An 18988-nucleotide genomic window follows, 5' to 3' on the forward strand; every position below is an offset into this window, starting at 1 on the left:
ATAAAATGAGCGTTCTTCATCAGTAGGTGACTGTCCTTTCGGTGACTTGAACCTGGGCTTATCATCTTCTATATGTAGCCTGTCAGATGGCGATGGTTAGCGCTCTCCGTTTGTGCAAGGAGAAAGCATCGCTGATCAATACGGGCTAGACAGGGAAATAGACAAAATTTTGCCTACTGCCTTTTAGCTAGAACTCAGTCTTATGATCAAACTTATCTATATAGAAGGATAAGGAATACATAAGGTCCAGTTGTGTCACTAGGAAAGCAAGCTGAACACTTTTGGCAGTTAACCAGCTTCTACAGAAAATACAGTCGAAGACAGAATGGAAAGACTGAAGAAACTGGCTACTTTTTTGAGTGACTAGATCCAATTTTTACCATATTGCTAGACTGTTAGCTCACATTCCTGTTAAAAGCCAATTCAGTCAGATTTTTTGTTACTTGCTAAGTCAAACATTGCAATTTATACAGTTGTAAAATGAATTTTTCCATTGACATCAACTAACAAACCCAATTTCTATTGCCACATTCCTGTTATCCACAGATACAAAGCACAATCTGAATATTCAATGCTTGAGTTGCCGATGGTGTTTGATACCGCAGGTTTGCATCCTGGGAAAGTCAGCTCAGTCTAAAGAGTAAGGCTTCAAAAAGTATAAGATAGGACTTTGGGAAAGGGTAACTCCAGGTCTGAATCCTTGGAATTCATAATTATTTGAGAGTAAATCTCATAGCAGGAATGTGGTCTGTGATAATCCACTAAAGCCTCAGAATCTATGAACACACTTTTGAGCTTTCCTAGAGCAGACGGAAATCCTCAGACTAGACCATAGTGCAGACTTTACTCTTGTGTTTTGTTTGGTTGTTTTCCAACTTAAAGATAATCTGAGCCCAAACCACACTTTTTGGTGATACCCACTTTGAACTCACAATTTCAACTAAATTTAAACGACCATATTTTCTGAGACCAACTGAATATAATTCCCATATTTAGGTGTCTGCCTTCCTTTGTTTCCTTTTAAGAACAAAAGTTCATCTTCCCAAACTTCTTTTGCCTTTGGGAATAATTAATTAAGTCAGTAGATGTTTATTAGATATCTACTCTGAGTCAGGCACCATGATGAGCTAGGAAAAAGCCAGATTGAACTAAATCATGTGGTTAAAAAAAAAAGCCCAGTGAACCTTTAGGCAATTTCTAGTATTGTTGTATGATATGGAAATGGATAGAAATTTTGACATCAGACATTTTTGAGCTTAAACCCCAGCTCAATTACTTACAAGTTATGTTAAATTATGAAATTAAGATATACTTCTCTGTTTCAATTTCATTATATAAAATGAAGATAATACCTACATTTTGTGGTTAACACCAAAATGATACAAAGCTAGAGAAAATATTTTGAACAAAGCAGGAAAACAACGAATACTTCCTCCCTTCCTATTTCCTCTCTTCTCTTTCACCTTCTGTTTTCCTTCTCTTCTTTCTTCCTTTTTCTTCTGTTTTCCTTCTTCTTTTCCAACTTCCTAATTTCCTAATTAACTTTTTTCCAGGTAGACACACTAGTGGCCAAATTCTCATTCTCCAAGATTATCTTGGAGAAAACTCAACAGATATTCTTTAGCACTACTGGTTCAGATTATATGCCCTTTGAATAATCTAATAAGAATATAAATTAAGCTATTTGTTGTGAGAGCCATAATTTGTTCTCTCCTGAGACTGCTGAATGGATAGTTTCTACTTCAGATTCTAACAGCAACACATTAATGTCCAATTGGAACGGCATCCATTCACACTTTCCAGACACATTTTACAAGTGTAACTGTTAAAGAGCAGCTAGAAATTCAAAGTAATAATCACACAAGGCTCAGCTGAAAACTAAAAAAAGAATGGCAGAGGAGAATGAGAATTTAGTGATAACTTTAAAAGTGTTCATTCAATTGATCATGTCTGATTTAATAAATCATTACCTAGATTTATTTAATTTTAATAAGTAATTATAAACCAAATGTGGTACCACACATCTGTAATCCCAGTATTTAGAAGACAGAAACAGGAGGAGGGTTGAAGGTTGGAGGCTAGCCTCAGCAATTTGGGGAGGCTCTTAGCAGCTTAGTGAAATCTTGTTTCAAAATAAAATACAAACTAAAGCTGGGGGTGTAGCTCAGAGGTAGAACACCCTTGGGCTAAATCCTTAGTACCACAAAAAGAGAGGAAAAAAAGAAAGAGATAAAAGAAATGGTCTGTAAGCATATATTTTTACATATAGCATCTTTTATAAAGTATTTTAGTAGAATTTCTTTGTTAATATCACTCCAAATTAAATCTTTTATAAATTTTGAGTCTTTATTAGGATGTGTGAAATGCTTTGATGCACGCAGGATAAGAAGTGCTAAGTATAATTAGATGTAGGCAATTTGCATATGCTGAAAATTATGTTCAAAGTGACTACATTGGGTTTTTTTGTGAAATTCGCACTTTGGAGGAAATCCCAAAATATATGAAAGATAACTTGTATAGTGCAAGAAGACTCTTTTTATAGCTCTCTATTTTATTTTGGAAAAAAAGCAGATGTTTTATTATCTTCTGAGAAAGGAAATGATATTTTCTTAAAATGCTATTTCCTGTGATATGTCAGTTCATACATAATGTGTTAAAAATCTCATTAAAACTCTAGTGATGATATATTTTTAAAAGCTCTATTGGATTTAAAGAATTATAACTTGCTAAGCTTTATCTTAAATACAATTTTAAGAGACAATGAACTATGTATGAAAAAAATTAATCTCAAATGTCTGAAATAAAAGAAATCCTTATTATTTAATCAAATGGAATTACAAAACCAAGCTATGTCTGTAGTATTGTTTTAACTACATGTACAAACCTACTTTTACACATATATATTACAAAGAAACAGAAATAAATAATAAGAGAAGATGCAATAAACTCTGGCAGAGATTGTGTGTGATAGGTGATGAAATTTTGACTGATTTATTTTTCTCTACTGTCTATATTTGTCATACTTCATGAAAATGTATCTATATAAACGTATAATAAAAACATAAAATAAAAAATAAATACTAATTTGTCTTTTGGAGTTAAATAAAAATTCTACATTTCATATATGTATTGGCAGAAGCATTTGTGACTTAACTAGCAACTCTCCAAAAACAAAATTTTTTTTCGTGACTATACTTTTCTTCTTCATAAAACAGAGAACAATAGCAGTATATTTACATTACAGATTGGTTAAGAGGTCAAAAATCATTGTTATTAAGCAATAACAGATCATTTCTTATAAAACATGTTAATACGCACTATACATGTATTAACTCAGTATTCAAAACAACCCTCTAAGGCAATACTACTTTTATCTCCAATTTATGGGGGAACAAACTGAGGCCCAGAAAGCTTGAGTATCTTGCCCACGGTCACACAGTTAATCACTGGCTGAAATGCCAGCATGAACCCAGGCTTCAGAGTCCATGCTCTCTCAGAATATTACACCTGTACCTACCAGGTATTTTTTATGTTCTTTACACTTTTGAGTATGCATCATTACACAATTGAAATGACAATGTCCTCAGATCTAAATGGTCTGGGTTTATTTATTTATTTATTTGGTGGTACTGGGGTTCCTGAAAACCCTTCTACTTCCGGGCTACACTCCCAGACCTATTTTATACTTTTTTATGGAAACAGGGTCTCTTAAACAGCAGGGCTGGCTTCGAACCTGCGCGATCCTCCTGTCTCTGCCTCCCAAGCTCTGGGATTACAAGCGTGCCCTACCACGCCCGACTAAATGGTCTGGGTTTAAATTCTAATTCAATAAAGTTTAAGAGAGCTATTGTGCAACAAGGTAACTACAGTTAAAAACAATGTTCTGAGGGCAGGGAGGCACACACCTGTAATCCCAGTATTGGGAAGCTGAGACAGAAGGATCTCAGGTTTTAGTGAGACTCTCAGCAACATAGACCCTATCCCCCCCCAAAAAAAAATAATATATATATATATATATATATATATATATATATATATATATATATATCTGGGGGTGTAGCCCAAAGGTAGAATTTTCTTAAGTAAATCCCCAGTAACACACACACACACACACACAAAAAACAACAACAACAAAGTTTTGTATTCTTTATTTCCCAAACAGCAATTTTAACTGTTTTCACCACTAAAAAAGATTAGAACTTGAGGTAACACATTTTAATTAAACCAATTTAGTCATTTCACAATTTGTACATATTTCAAGATGACAGTTGAAACATATAATAATATAACAATAATATATGTAATTTTGGTTTGTCAATTAAAAATACTGAGTAAATAATCCAGGCATGGTGGTACACATCTATAATACCAATAGTTGGGAGGTAGAGACAGGAGGATGACAGGTTTAATATCAGTCTTAACAACTTAGTGAGACTCTCAGCAACCTAGAGAGACCCTGTTTCAAACAAAACAAAACTGGGGGTATAGATCAAAGGCAGGATGCCCTTGGGTTCAATCTCCAGTACTACTACTACTACTACTACTACTACTACTACTAATAATAATAATAATAATAAATAATAAATTTCAATTCAAGTACTTACATGTAGTGTGTCTTTGGAAAAAACTTAGGTTTTCAATTAAGCTTCTACATTAATAAATGACAATAATGGCATTATTTGGTATTATGAAGAGAACAGCTTGAGTTACATATTAAATACAAACATGAAATAAATGCAACTTCACACATTAGGTGACTTCTCTAAGATCATATCGTTAGTGAGTGGTAGAGCTGCAATTCGAAAATTACTTCTAGTTGGCAATGTTCAAGGATGCTTTCTCAGAGGAGGTGGAATTCTTTTAGTTTTTGTCATGAACAACAGAGTTATTTTAGTCTCATAGTATAAGGCTTATATTTAGTCTTCTAATGGTAGAGCAGTTAGTCTTTAGTACTTCAATAGAACCATTATTGCTTTTAGTGTTTGGTCTTGTTGCAAAATTTTAAAAATCTTACAGCATGGACAATAGAAATAGTGAGAAATCACAACTTACTTTTGTATAAATGTTCCTTCAATTTTCTAAACAATTACTCAGTCATTAAGTGAGTTGATTTCTACCACCATGGAGTGTGGATAATATTCATCATGTTTCACTACCAATAATCTAGGGCTAATTCATCCTTGTTTTTTTGCCAAGATCAAGTGCAGAACTGACACTCAGGGAAGGCCAGTGATTGCCCAAGTTCCCACTGTAGGTGAATTGTGAAGCTGGTACTACACTCAATAACTTGTCTTTTTCAGTGGAAGTTCAAACATCATAAATGCAAAGTAAAGAATTTCAAACATCATGAATACAAAATAAAGAGTTAGTCTCCCAGCAGAGCCCAGGGATCTACTCTAAGTAAGCTTTTCCTCCTCTCAGGGAAGATGACCATCAATCACTTCTTTTGCTGAGGTCCATAATTACAGCCTTCAGTACTGCTTGCCAATCCAGTGCTCCAAATGTTGTTTTTCCTAGTTGTGCTAACTTCTCTATATACTCAATGTCAGATAGCACTAGCTAATTAGCAAACAGCAGGCAATTCATGTTCATGCAGAACTCCTATTCCTCCAAGGCCGCTACTCATAGCCAGTGACTTGTGACCTCACTGTGAACCCAAGTGGCAATAAAGCTACCACTGTGATTAGGGGTAGAATAGATGTAATCTTCTTAGCCTGGGTTGAAACTGTGAAAATCTCTTTCATCTTCAATTATTATTTATTTGGCCCATTTCTGTAGAGGGCAAGGGCTTGCTAATCCCTTAGGCTGAGCTTCAGGAGTCTGTCCCAGAAGAAAAGAATGCCAGCATTACATACCAGGAGCTGGGAGAATGGGCCATGACCCCAATGGGGGTAGAGACAAGGATGCTTCAAGAGTTTGCTTGTCTAGTATAATTCACCAAGGGGGCTATTTTGAAAAAGCTCAAGGAAAGATTCTAACATTGTAAATATTTCTAAAGTTGGAGATAACTGGAAAACTGGAAAAACCTTTTATTAAACACACACACACACACACACACACACACACACACACACACCAGTAAACAGAGGTACTACAGAGTGACTTGAGTGACCCAGCATCAACCGGGCATGGTGGTACATGCCTGTAGTTCCTATACTTAAGAAGCTGAGACAAGGGGATTACAGGCTCGAAACCAGCCTCAGCAACTTAGTGAGACTCTCAGCAATCTAGCATGACCCTGTTTTAAAATAATAAAATAAAATAAATAAAGGATTGAGAGTGTAGCTCAGAGGTAGAATGCCCCTGGGTTCATTCTCTGGTACCACAAAAAGGTAAACAACAACAGAAACAAACAAACAAAACGACAACAAAAAACCTCAAGGTATCCAACTGGGATTACCTTAAAGAACTTTGACTTTAATGAATCGGTAGAGAAGACATGGTTGAAGGATAATTTCATTAAATGGAGTCAGCAGCACCAAATGGAGTCACCAGGTACATCAAGCAAGGTAAAATAACCACAAATGGAGTCACCAGGTACATCAAACAAGGTACATCAAGCAGCAAATGGAGTCACCAGGTACATCAAGCAAGGCTATCAGTGGAAGAGGAGGCCCTTCTACCTAAGACTGCCTCAAACATTTGTTCAGAGGTTCTAGAATTTGGGATCCTCTCAGCCCTGATCTTCCCAAGACCCCTGGCACTAAGCAAGCTAGAGGGATTTGTGCCTCTTTCAGGAATTTACCATGTATTTCCAGCCTCAAGAAACCTAGTAGACATGTCTGGTGGGGAATGTCTCTACTCTCTGTTATCAGAGGAAGTAATAACAGTATGATACTATATTGTGAAACAGAATGTAATACTTGGAGAAGACAATGCCAGCAGTCTCAGTAAGTGTCTCTTCTCTAAAGTGAACTGGATGAGGGGGGCTGGCACCATTAACCATCAACCGGAAACCATTAACATTTCTGACTCAGCTGACAAAAATCTGGAAAACAAATACTGGTTAACTTAAAAGTGTTACCTCAAATTTTCTATGATAGACTTGTGTCTAAACTGATCCGTTACAAGACTTTTTTGCTTTGTAAACATGAACCACCAACCAAATAACAACAAAGCTCTCCCATCATTTTTCATTGCCTGCATTTTCTAGTTTTCCTTCAAGTTCTTACTAACCCAAAGTTCTAAATCAAAGATGGTCATTACAAGATTTGAAGGGAAATGTCAGAAACCAGACGATATTCCTTACCTCTCATCTTGGACCTGATTGAGTTTAGAACACTGAAAGGATCTTGCAATATTGATACATCTTAAGAATTCTTGTTTTCCAGTGATTGTATATTTCCTCTGCTGAACACCTAAGTAATTGTTGAGGCTGGGATGTCAGGGCTTGCAAATCTATAGGGTACCATATAATTTCAGTATTTTCAAATACTCATTGTGGCAGGGTAGAGGCTGGTGGCGGGTCCTGGATAGTGAAATTTTCAGTATTGTTTAGGAAGCTGCTATGGTATTCTAATTAGACAATGACAATAAAAGCGTAATTGATCAAGCTGTTTATTTATGTTTTAAAAACCTATCACATTTACCAGAATTAGGTAAATATATCTAAATATTTCCTGGAAATCAAATAGTTGGTAAAAAAAGAAAAAAAACCTTCCTATGAAACACTGGATAAGCAAGTTGAGCAGATCTACCAGAAAGTAGAAATAAGAGACAGAACAAGACAATTTTTTTTTTTTTTTTGGTGGTACTGGGGGTGGAACCCAGAGGCTTACTACCTCCGGGATATACTCCCAGACCTTTTTATAAATATATTTTATTTGGAAACAGGGTCTCACTAAGTTGCTGAGAGCCTCACTAAGTAGTTGAGGCAGGCTTCGAACCTGCGCGATCCTCCTGTCTCATCCTCCCAAGCGCGGGGATTACAAGTGTGCGCCACCACGCCCAGCTTGAACAAGACAATTTTAAAGTCTTAATAGTGGTCTAGAGTTAAGTGAAAAAATTGAGATGCAGAAAAGAGATAAAAAACAGAGAACGTAAGGGCTAAATGAGTGATGTATGCATGTCTGGCTCTACCGTCTTGTACTCCATTAAGATGTATGACTGCAATGAACCAATAAAAAATAAAAATTAAATAAAAAATGGAGAAAGTCTTCAAAGAAATATGCAAGCATTCCTCTGAAAAATGAAAGGCATGAATATCCAGATGAAAAAGATCACTAAATGATTTGAACCAATTTACATCACTGAAAAATACTAAGTATAAATGTAAATAATAAAGTTTAAAAGATTTCAAAAATGATTTACTCATTTATTTTATGGATTTCAAAATCTATATCTATAGTTATATGATATAGAGAATTTAGAAAAGTATAAGAAATAAAAAACATCACACATTAGGTCTATCACCATACTTTGGTAAGTATGTATATGATTATATATGTATATTTATATATACATATATATGTTCCATAAAATTAGAATAATTGATATATATATACATTATGTAATATATGGTACATGTATAATTTATATATTGCTTTTCCCATTATATGATTATAATATATAACTAATATATGATACATATATATGTATATTTTTATATTTTACTTTATTTCAAGTAATATATCTTAGCATAATTTCCACTGAATATTCTTCACAAACCGAATGTTAAATTACTATAAATATTAAGTTGTATAAATATGACACTGTCTATTTAGTTTCCCATTGATGTGTACTCAGGTTATTGCTAAAACATTGGTATATTAAATATTTTGTGTACGAATCATTGAAAGACTTTGTATTTTTTAAGAATCATTTTTTTGGTAGTGGGTATTAATCAAGGGTCTTGCTAAGTCCTTGAGAGTTTTGCTAAGTTACTATGACTGGCTTAGAATCTGTGATAGTCTTGTCTCAGCCTCCCCAATACTGGATTTACAGTCAGGTGTGCCACAACTGGTTAGAATTGATTCTTGAAATAGGAAACTGGCTAATGGGCACTTACTATTTATTGGATAATTATTCCTCTAATTAAAATCCTTAATGCATATGGTCAAATTGTCTTTAAAGAGGTCTTAACAATTTAGAAACACTATTCAGTAGGGGTTGGCAGAATTCGAGTCAACTCCCTCTGAAGTTAGTGGTAGAGTCAGAAAGGGAACAAAGCCCTTATAACTTCTCCTCCAGTGGTCTTTGGGTTCCCATCTTCCCCTGCTTTCTATGGATGTAGGTGTTAATTTTCAAGCTTTTTGTAGAAAAGACCCATACAGGTGGCATAATACATTCAGGACTCATAATGGTTGGCAGTAACATAAGACATGGATGTTTCATATTTTCTTTGGTCATTAAAAGATTTACTGAATGTCTATGCAAGCTAAAACTTTAAATGCTGCCAAGCCTGAACAAGTATGGGACATGTCTTAAGCATACAGGTATGACAGGCAGGTACTATACCAGTATAGGCAGGGTTTATGCTTCTGATCTTACAAGGGAGAGAAAAATCTATAAAAAGTGGTGGTAGGTGGAAGAACAGCCAAATAGTATATACAAAGTCTGCTATTACACAGGTGTGCTAGGGAGGGACATAATCTCCTCTTTCAGACTAAAGGAGATTTATCATGTAGGATCTGGCTTGGCTAACTATAATAGAAAACACAACAAAAGCTTAGAAATGCACATTTTCTTCTTATGAATAAAATAAATTTAGAGGTTGTGAGTAGAAGAGTGACCTATTAGAGTGATTTATTTTGAAGATTGATCTGGGCAGGGGTGGTGAGGGATGTTTAGACCAGAGGAAACTGAGTCAGAGGGGTGTTCTTTGGAAGTGGTCACTTGGTGCGCTATTACGATGAACTGAAGTGAGAAAGAAGGGACAAGTGGGAGAGACACTGGAAAGAAAAATTAGCAAATGGTGTCAGAGTGGAACAGTAGGGCAGGAACAGGAAGGAGGCAAAGATGGTATCAGGCTTGGATAGCAGTGACCGTGGTGGGAATTTCAGCCACAACAGCCAGGGCTGTTGTGGTAGTCACACCAGGGCACTGTCAAGGCCCTGTCTGACTAGTTCTGGAGTGTCAGTCTGATTATGCCACCGATGAAATGGTGTGTAGCGTCCCTCGAGAGGGTAAAGTTCTCAGTACTGATAAGATCAGTGAGCTCAGGATGACAAAGGTTAGCTGGGAAAGTACTGAAACCTAAAACACTGACGCTGAGCACGTGACGGTAAGACTCTGGGCGTCACTGGCATTAGGCACCGAACACTGTAGCCTCGAGCTGCAGTTGCTAGAACTACTCATCTAAGAGGCCTACAATGAACTCCAAAGTTTTTATTTTTATTGTTGCAATCAATAATGTCCCTTGTATGAATAAAACTTAAAAAAGAGAAAAGCTAGAAAAAATATAAAACAAAACTAATCTCACCATCTAAGGATAAACTCTAGAGACTTTTCTATACCTTGTTTTTTTTTTATCAACAATGTGTATGTTTATAAAAATAAAAATAAAAATGTGTATGTTTATAAAAATAAAAAATAAAAAATGCATTTTATGCCTGATATAAATTGTAATTAACTATACTATTTTGTAGCCACACATGGTGGTGCATGCCTGTAATTCCAATACTTGGGAGGCTACGAAAGGAGGATAGCAGGTTTGAGGATAGCCTCAGTATGTAGTGAGATTGTCATCAACCTAGCAAGACCCTATTTCAAAATAAAAAGTTAAATAAAACAGGGTTGAGAGTGTAGCTCGGAGGTAGAATGCCCCTGGGTTCAATCCCTACTACCACCAAAATAATGATATAAACAATAATTTAATAATAATAAATTTGTGATTTGTTTTTAATAGGTTTTAAAATGTTATGAAAAATATTGTGTACATATTTAAGCATCAATAATTTTCTTTGACATCATCTATAAAGACTTTATAATATGCATCACAGTTATACCACTACTATATTTAACCTGATTATTATATTTAGAAAGTTAATTTTTTCTATTATAAGCAAAATACTGCAATAGACATTCTTAAATTTAATATTACATATCCCTAATTATTTCCTTATCATAAATTCATATGAATTGAATTATTGGATAAAAAGGCATATGTATTTTAAGGCTTCTGATTCATATTACTAAATTTTCCATTGACAGTCTTTTGTTAAATTATAGGCCCAACATGGTCATGTCTGAGTGTTCATTTCTTTTCATTTTCATCAACTATGGGTATTTTAGTATTAAAATATATTTGTCAATTTGAAGAATGAAAATGCTATCTCATTACTACTTAATTTTGGTATCTTATTAGTAATAAAAATGCTTTTCATGTTTCTATTGGCTTCTTGTTTTACTTGTTTAACCAATTGTCAATTCATATCTTTGTTACCTTATCTCTGAGAATATTTTAACATAATTTGATGAGTTATATCAAATAAAAACAATGAGATTTGCATTCATTGTTTCTGGTATATATATATGCATATAAACACAAACTATTTTTCATTTATTATTTTTGCATTTTATTTCATGCTTACAATTTTTTCCCCTAAAACAACTTTGAATAAACAGTCACCGTCTAGTTCTAATGGTACTTTTGTAGAGTAGAAGAAATGAATTGGGGAATTTGTGTGATGGAGTCAGCGGGCTCAGCTGATATGTGTCGGCAATAAAGAGGGAGGAGTCAAGTGTGGCTAAGAGTTTTCAGGCTTTGAAGACTATGGTAAGGGTGGAACCATTGACCCAAAACCAGGAATACAGGAAAAGGAACAAGTCTATTGGGATAGATAATAAATTCATTTTTTTCTGTGTTGCAATTGAAATGCCTGCCAGAAAACCTGGTAGAAGTGCCCAACAGGCCTTTTATAACTGGGGTATAGAATACAAGAGTCATTCTGGTGTTATAAGTACAGCCACAGAAATCATCAACAGACATTTGTCAGTACAGTTTTTTTTCAGTGCATATCCTGGACCAAGCACTGTGCTAAACATTTCATTTGGCCTTCCTTATGAATTTGAGAGAAAATTTCACTCTTCTCATTTTACATGGAAAGAGACAAGCTTACAGAAGCTAAATTACTAAATTATTACAACTGGGGATTAGTGAAATATGGATGGGAAATTGAGTAAGTTCACCTGGTTCCAGAATTTAATTTCTAGCCTATTCTGCTATATTGTCACAGAAGTAGATGAGTACAAATAGTGAAGGTCAGTATCCTTAGGATGAAAAATACCAAAATAATGCATATCCAGGAAGAAAAGAAAAGATATCACCAAGGAAACTCACAGGGTGTGAACATGTTCATGGGTACCCATGATCATGCTATTTTGCCTCATGGATACATATTAATGCTATTTCAGATTGGATGCATTTTGATGGTAGGGGTTTATACCTTATTACCCTTTTTAGATAAATTTGAGATCTCTCTTTGATCCATACCCTTACAAAACATGTTATCGTTCTTTGTATACAAATATTTTTGATTGGTGCTTTCATAGTCCTAATTTTCTGGCATATTTTATCCTTCTGAGTTAGATCATACCAGTTCTTGTGTTTCCACCTTCATGGACTACTGGTTCATACACTGGAGAGCTTCAACATTATACTACTGCCTTCTCTGGAAACAAGTAGACGCCTCAATGCATGCTCGCTACCCACACCAGGGCAGATCACTGCCACAGGTGAGAAGTGGCACTTAACCAGAAGACTTTATAAAACAGAAATAGAGCCAAGCATTTTCTCTACAACCTGAATATCTCGTAGTATAGCAGAAGCAAATCTGTAGTAGAAGTCTTGACCTAGATTTTATCACATGCCAAAGGAAGGTGGCATATTAGGACAAAAGTATGCATTCAAGAATTCTCATTATATCACTTTGTATCTGTGACTTTGGAAAATTATTTAAATATTTTGGGACCTATTTCCATACTAAGATGATGGAGTAACCTGCTACAGGGTAGTCATGAGGATTTAACCAATTTACCGAGATAAAGAGTACCCAGTAAAAGGAAGTTGAAATTCTATTGGACACAGAATCACTTTGCTTATGTTCTTAGACGCTTGCCTTTTGGCTGCTCCATACCTCATCTCCCTCATCCACACTGGGTGGGTTAGGAGGAAAACAGTTCCCAGTTCAGCCCCATCTGTCCTGTGCAAGTCTAATATTGCAGCTGTGAAACATATTCTAATTGGCAATAATTCTATTACCAAAAGTGGTTTAGGGCATAATTGGATTCTCTTATTCCATCCTAATGGGAGTTCAAAAATTCACCCGTGATTAGTTTCTGATGAGAATGAGTGCATATCCCATTATAGTATTTCTGGGTAAAAACATCCAAAAATCAAAATTCTCACAGAAGCCTGGTGTGGTGGTGCACACTTGTAATCAAGTACTTGTGAGGCTAAGATAGGAGAATCACAGATTTGCAGCAAGCCTCTGCAACTAAGTGAGACCCTGTTTCAAAATAAAGAATAAAAGGTAGGAGTGGGAGTGTAGCTCATAGGTGGAATGCCCCTGGGTTAAACTCCAAGTACCGGGGCAGGGAGGGGGGATTCTCACAGATTCAAATGTGTCTGTTTAAAGCACTTCCCATACTGAATCCTCCTTGGTCTCTTTCCAAATAACCTAAGGTTGCTGCTGACTTCCAGGCAAATACTACACTCATGTATCAATAATGGATGCAACTCCCATTACAAGTCAGCACAGGTTTCAAACAAGCCTAGTGAATAAAAGGGGAAACTTTGAACACAACAGAGAAATGAGCTGCGGCTTCACTTGGCAGACCTATTTATTAAAAGAGTGGTCTAGGAGATTTTTCAAATGCCATTGTTAGATGTACATCTCATTTGAGATCTCCAGTCCTCTGTTTCAGGAATAGATGTTCTTTAGGACAGCCCTGGCATATTTCTATTGTTTGGTATAATTATTAATAATGCCCTTTTCTTAAGAGGCTCAGTTTGGATAAATTCTATGGTCATCTCTTAATTTGCATGATAAAGCCCCATCTCTTCTATGATATATTCCTTGTATCAATTTTAAAACTTAGTGTTACCTTTCCTATAACAAAGCCTCTGGGACCCTATCATGCAGTCCTTTAAGTGGTTTTTTTTTTGATGCAATAATTAAGAGCTCACATAAGCTAATGAATAACTCCCTATGGCTCTCTTAATAGCAAAAGCAAATAAGATAACTTTGCAGGAGCTCGCCCAATTCAGCAGCCCTGGGAAGCGAGCGTGAGCTTCCTTTTGAGTTTACATTTGCAAAGCAATTTTCAATCGTCTTAATTAGTTTTTCCACTTGCTAAGTGCAAGCATAGGTACCCAACCCGGACTGAGAGAGAATGGAGACTCAGAGAAATCCGGTGCTGTGTTTCTTGGGATACCATGCCAGGCATGAATTCCGAACACTCTGTGGGTTCAGGCATCTTTGACAGATTCGAGTAACCGGTGTTTCTATTCTTCAGGAGAGGCCGTGCTGCGGTTTAGCAACGTGAAGGAAGTATGATTGTGAAAACACTGCCAGAGAAGCTTGGGGAGTTACTGTGGAAGACAGGTTTCATGGCGCTGGGGCAGGAGCCACTTTAAGGTTCAGGGACCAAAAGTGCCTTTCACCAAGATTTCACTGAGCTGCTGGTCTGTAGTGCTCACTTTAAAGAAATTAATCATACAAAGGGAGAGTAATTTCTTCCCACTGTGAAAAATTATCATGAGACCTAAATGAATGCCTTTGGAAATGACTGGCACAGACTTCCTGCCTTGCCAGGGAGTTGCTCACCATGATCCGCCTCTGTCCCTGAGACCCTGATCTACTTCCCCTAGAGAGGCAATGAAGATGACACTTCAGGACTCCTTCCATGGCCCTATATATTATTATTACTATTACTATTATTATTACTATTAGTATTACTATTATCATTATCAGTAATAGTAATAGCAGCAGTAGTAGTAGTAGTAGTAGTAGTAGTAGTAGTAGTAGTAGTATTCTTTGGTGCTGGGGATTGAATCCAGGGGCATTCTACCTCTGAGCTACAACCCCAGCCCAATTTTATTATTTTTATTTTGAAACAGAATCTCACTAAGCTGCTGAGATCTTGCTAAGTTACTAAGGATGACCTGGAACCTTGCAGTCCTCCCATCTGAATCTCCCAAGTATTAGGATTGCAGGCTTATACCACCATGCCCACCTATTTATTTATTTATTTTTTTAATCTTGTATTGTTTATTCTTAAATGGCCTCCTTCCCTAACTTTATAAGCTTTGGGCCCAAGAACACCTGAGTCATGCCCTGCCTGTCCTCTATCATTAATCTAAACAACTGATCAGAAAAGGAGACCAGATAAAGGGGAGGATGATTCAGCCTGAACCTGGCTTGGGAAAACAGGTTGAGGCCTGCGAAGCAGTCAGATCAGGTATAACGCAGAAGCCCAACCCATGCGATGTCTCAAACTACCATCCCTCTTCTGATTTCACTCACTATTGACTCCTTTCCAGGACCAAACTTGTCTTTCAAAGTATAGAACTGGGCTTTGGATATGGTAAGGGTCTTTGTCATCATCCCTAATCTTGCAGGTGATAAGAATCGCTTAGGTACCTTCAGTTCCACATTTCTCCTTCCTGAGAAGTGAAGACACAATCTTGGCTGATGCTTTAAGCAGACAGGATATATGTCTCACTTGTTAGATATAATCTGCCTGGTGTGTCCATGTGTGGGTGGAAACCAATGAATGAAGCTTATTTAAGCACTTCAATAAAACACAAACCAATGCAATTCTATGTATCTTCCCTTAGAATCCATTTTGAACAAAGCTTCTGAATTATCCTCTAAGGGGAGATAAAGCTGAAAAAGAAAACACCAACTGACAGTGTATAAAACTTGTCCCAAATTTCATATTAAGAGCCACCACTGCTTAGCATATACTAAGGGCCTGGCATTTATACCATACATTCTATACAGTATAACGAAGATATAATTGTTCTTATTGATGCAAACACCAAGGCGCAAAGAGATCATGTGACGTTCCTGGTGATATATTCAAACATCCAGGGTATCCTCATACTGTGCGAGGTCCAAGACCAGGCTGTGTAATGTCAGAGGAAGAAGGCAGAAAGATCATGTTCACGTTTTCATCACACGGGCCTGAATTTAAATTCCCATCCAACACATCCTGTCTGTGTGTGGCCTTGAGAAGGCTGCTTTCAATCTTGGTATCCTCATCTATAAATTGAACAGAATAACTCACCTCATAAGGCACTTGGGAAGATGAAATGAGGTTTTGTGTGCAGACCTCTGTTCCAAACACGCTCAGGTGCAAACTAACTAATCTTGGTATGGAATGCTCCCCCTCAGGACCTGTACCCGGACTTTTCACTTCTTTCAGGTCCTCACTAAATTGTCACCTTCTCAGAGAGACTTTCCTGAGTCATCCCCACACCAACTCTTTATATCCCCATTCTTGGCTATCGAATTCATGTGCGTAGGCCAGGAATCTTTGTTTCTATATTTTTTTTCTATATTATCCCAATAATACAGAGCTGTGCATGGTACATGGTAGGTACTCAATATATGTTGGTTAAATAAATAGAAAAGCTGGGCATGGTGGTGCACGCTTGTAATCTCCGCGCTTGGGAGGCGGAGACAGGAGGATCGTGCAGGTTCCAGGGCAGCTGCACTGGCTTAAGAGACCCTGTTTCCAAATTTTAAAAAGTATAAAATAGGTCTGGGAGTGTAGCCCGGAGGTGGAAGGGCTTCCAGGAACCTCAGTACCACCCAAATAATAATAATAATTAAAAAATAAATAAATGGAAAAAAAAGTCTGGCCCCTAAAAGACCTAGGTTTGAATTTGGCTTTTTGTTTACTGGCATTGGGCTATGGGATACTACTTAAAACTTCTAGGTCTTGGTTTCCTCAATTGTAAAATGTGAGGAATAATAGTTTCTCCTCTCCTCTCCTCCCCCCTCCCCCTCTCTCTCTCTCTCTCTCTCTCTCTCTCTCTCTCTCTCTCTCTCTCTCTCCTGAGGATTGGGCTCTTTTTCTTTTTTTATTTCGAAACAGTCTGGCTAGGTTGCTGAGAGGCTTGCTAAGTCTCTGAGGTTGTGCTCTGACCTGCTATCCTCTTGTGTCAGCCTCCCAAGTACTAGAATTACAGGTGTGTACCATCATGCCTGGCTAATGGTACTTTTTAAAGACTGCTTGCTCCATTATGTGACCACACACACACACACACACACACACACACACACAGGCACACACACACACAGGCACACACACACACAGGCACACACACACACAGGCACACTGCAAGTGTTCCATAAATGCTTGCTATCACTGTTCCTTGTAATGATAGGACCAGATGTTTTAAACTGTCAGAGCTGCTCAGAGCTCTTAGGAAAAGGGAGGAGTCTGTGGAGAGGAGTCCTATATGTCCTCAGCATTTTCGACCCAGTCCTCCTCCCTGTTAGGCTTTTAATAATTGCATAGGTGCGAAAGTTCAATGTTCACACCTTATAAAGTTGCTGGGCGGGCTTCATGACTTTTCTCTTCACTGAGGCTTGGAGGCTGCTGAGTCTAAATGACTTGCCCAGGATCACGCAGCTCAAACACAGCACCCAGACCCTGGCGCTGTGCCTTCTGACGCTGTCCTCTTTCTCCACAGTGTGGAGTGGTGGCCTCCGAAGTTCAGCTGGGCTTTTTACTGACTCGTCTCCAGCTTAAGTGCTTCTTGACACTTTTTTTCTCGCATGCAAAAACATGTAAAATATGATGTTGGCCATGGGCTTATTGTAGATTGCCTTTATGATGTTGAGACATGTTTCCCTAGATGAAAAAGGAAATCCTATAGAGGAGCAAATAAGACAACCTAACTGAGGGGATGGGATGGGGGAAGAAGGAAACTCTCTAAAGCACAGGATGTACTTATAATGTATCTAAACATTAAACTTAGTCAACCACTAAGCCAAGCATGGGAAGGAGGGATGGGGAGGGAATGGAGTGGGATTGGGTAGGGGCTAGCTGGGTGATGTGTGCATGTATGTTTACACAAGTTTTTTACCCCATTATGATGTATGAATACAATGCACCAATAAAAAAGAAAGAAAGAAAGAAAGAGAGAAAGAAAGAAAGAATTTTAAAAACCATGTAAAGTAAAATCTACAGGTATTTGTGTGTGGATTTGTGCTCGGGGATCAGAGGTGAGAACAGTCTCTGTGGGAACTGTAAAGCCCAGTAGGAAGTGGTACAACAGGCAGCAACACGCGGGCCCCTTCCTTTCCAGTCCCTGGAGCAGTAGCTCCAGTCTCCACCCATCTCCAAGAGCGCGCGGTAGGAAGGAGGATTAACCCGGGGGAGGAGTTCCGCCCGGGCCCCCGCCTCGCCGCGGACGCCTCTCCCCTCTCTCTCACTCGCGCTCCGTGTCTGTCTCCGCGCCCAGCTCAGGCTGCGCTTCCCCGGCCAGGACGCACAGCGGGCGGGCCGCCAGGATGCAGGCCCCGCACAAGGAGCACCTGTACAAGCTGCTGGTGATCGGCGACCTGGGCGTGGGCAAGACCAGCATCATCAAGCGCTACGTGCACCAGAACTTCTCCTCGCACTACCGGGCCACCATCGGAGTCGACTTCGCGCTGAAGGTGCTGCACTGGGACCCGGAGACCGTGGTGCGCCTGCAGCTCTGGGATATCGCAGGTGAGCGACCCGGGAGGAGGGCGCGGGCAGCAGCGCCTCGCAGCTCCTCTCTAGTCCCGGGCAGTAGCTTGCAAGCCAAGCGGGAGGTTCAGATCGCCAGGGGGATCCACCATAAAAGACTGTTCCTGGTGGTTTGGAAGGATTTCAAAGAAATGAAAAAAAGTTTCTTAGTCCAGCTGAAACTTCCGCTGCGCTTTTGGGCTCTGGCCCGGGCTTGATTACTCTCTTTCCCCTTGGATCTCTGTACCCAGAGCCCAGAGCAGGCCTCAGCACGGGCTCAGAAGGCTGCAGATGCATTTGATTGTCACTCTAATTC

The 18988-nt window shown here is 38.1% G+C and overlaps 1 protein-coding gene across 1 annotated transcript in view; it reads left to right on the top strand.

Moving 5' to 3' along the window:
* Nucleotides 1-18470: 18470 nt before the first annotated feature.
* The window catches only part of RAB38 (RAB38, member RAS oncogene family), a gene marked incomplete at both ends in the record, with an annotated part of 56826 nt that continues 56308 nt past the window's right edge, over nt 18471-18988 (top strand). Inside the window, one exon of the mRNA XM_080701055.1 lies at nt 18471-18672. Within this exon, the coding sequence (XP_080557181.1) occupies nt 18471-18672 (202 nt within the window). The remainder of the gene's footprint in view (nt 18673-18988) is intronic.

This window comes from Muscardinus avellanarius (assembly GCF_963383645.1).
Source record: "Muscardinus avellanarius genome assembly, chromosome: 1".
Classification (NCBI taxonomy): Eukaryota; Metazoa; Chordata; class Mammalia; order Rodentia; family Gliridae; genus Muscardinus; species Muscardinus avellanarius.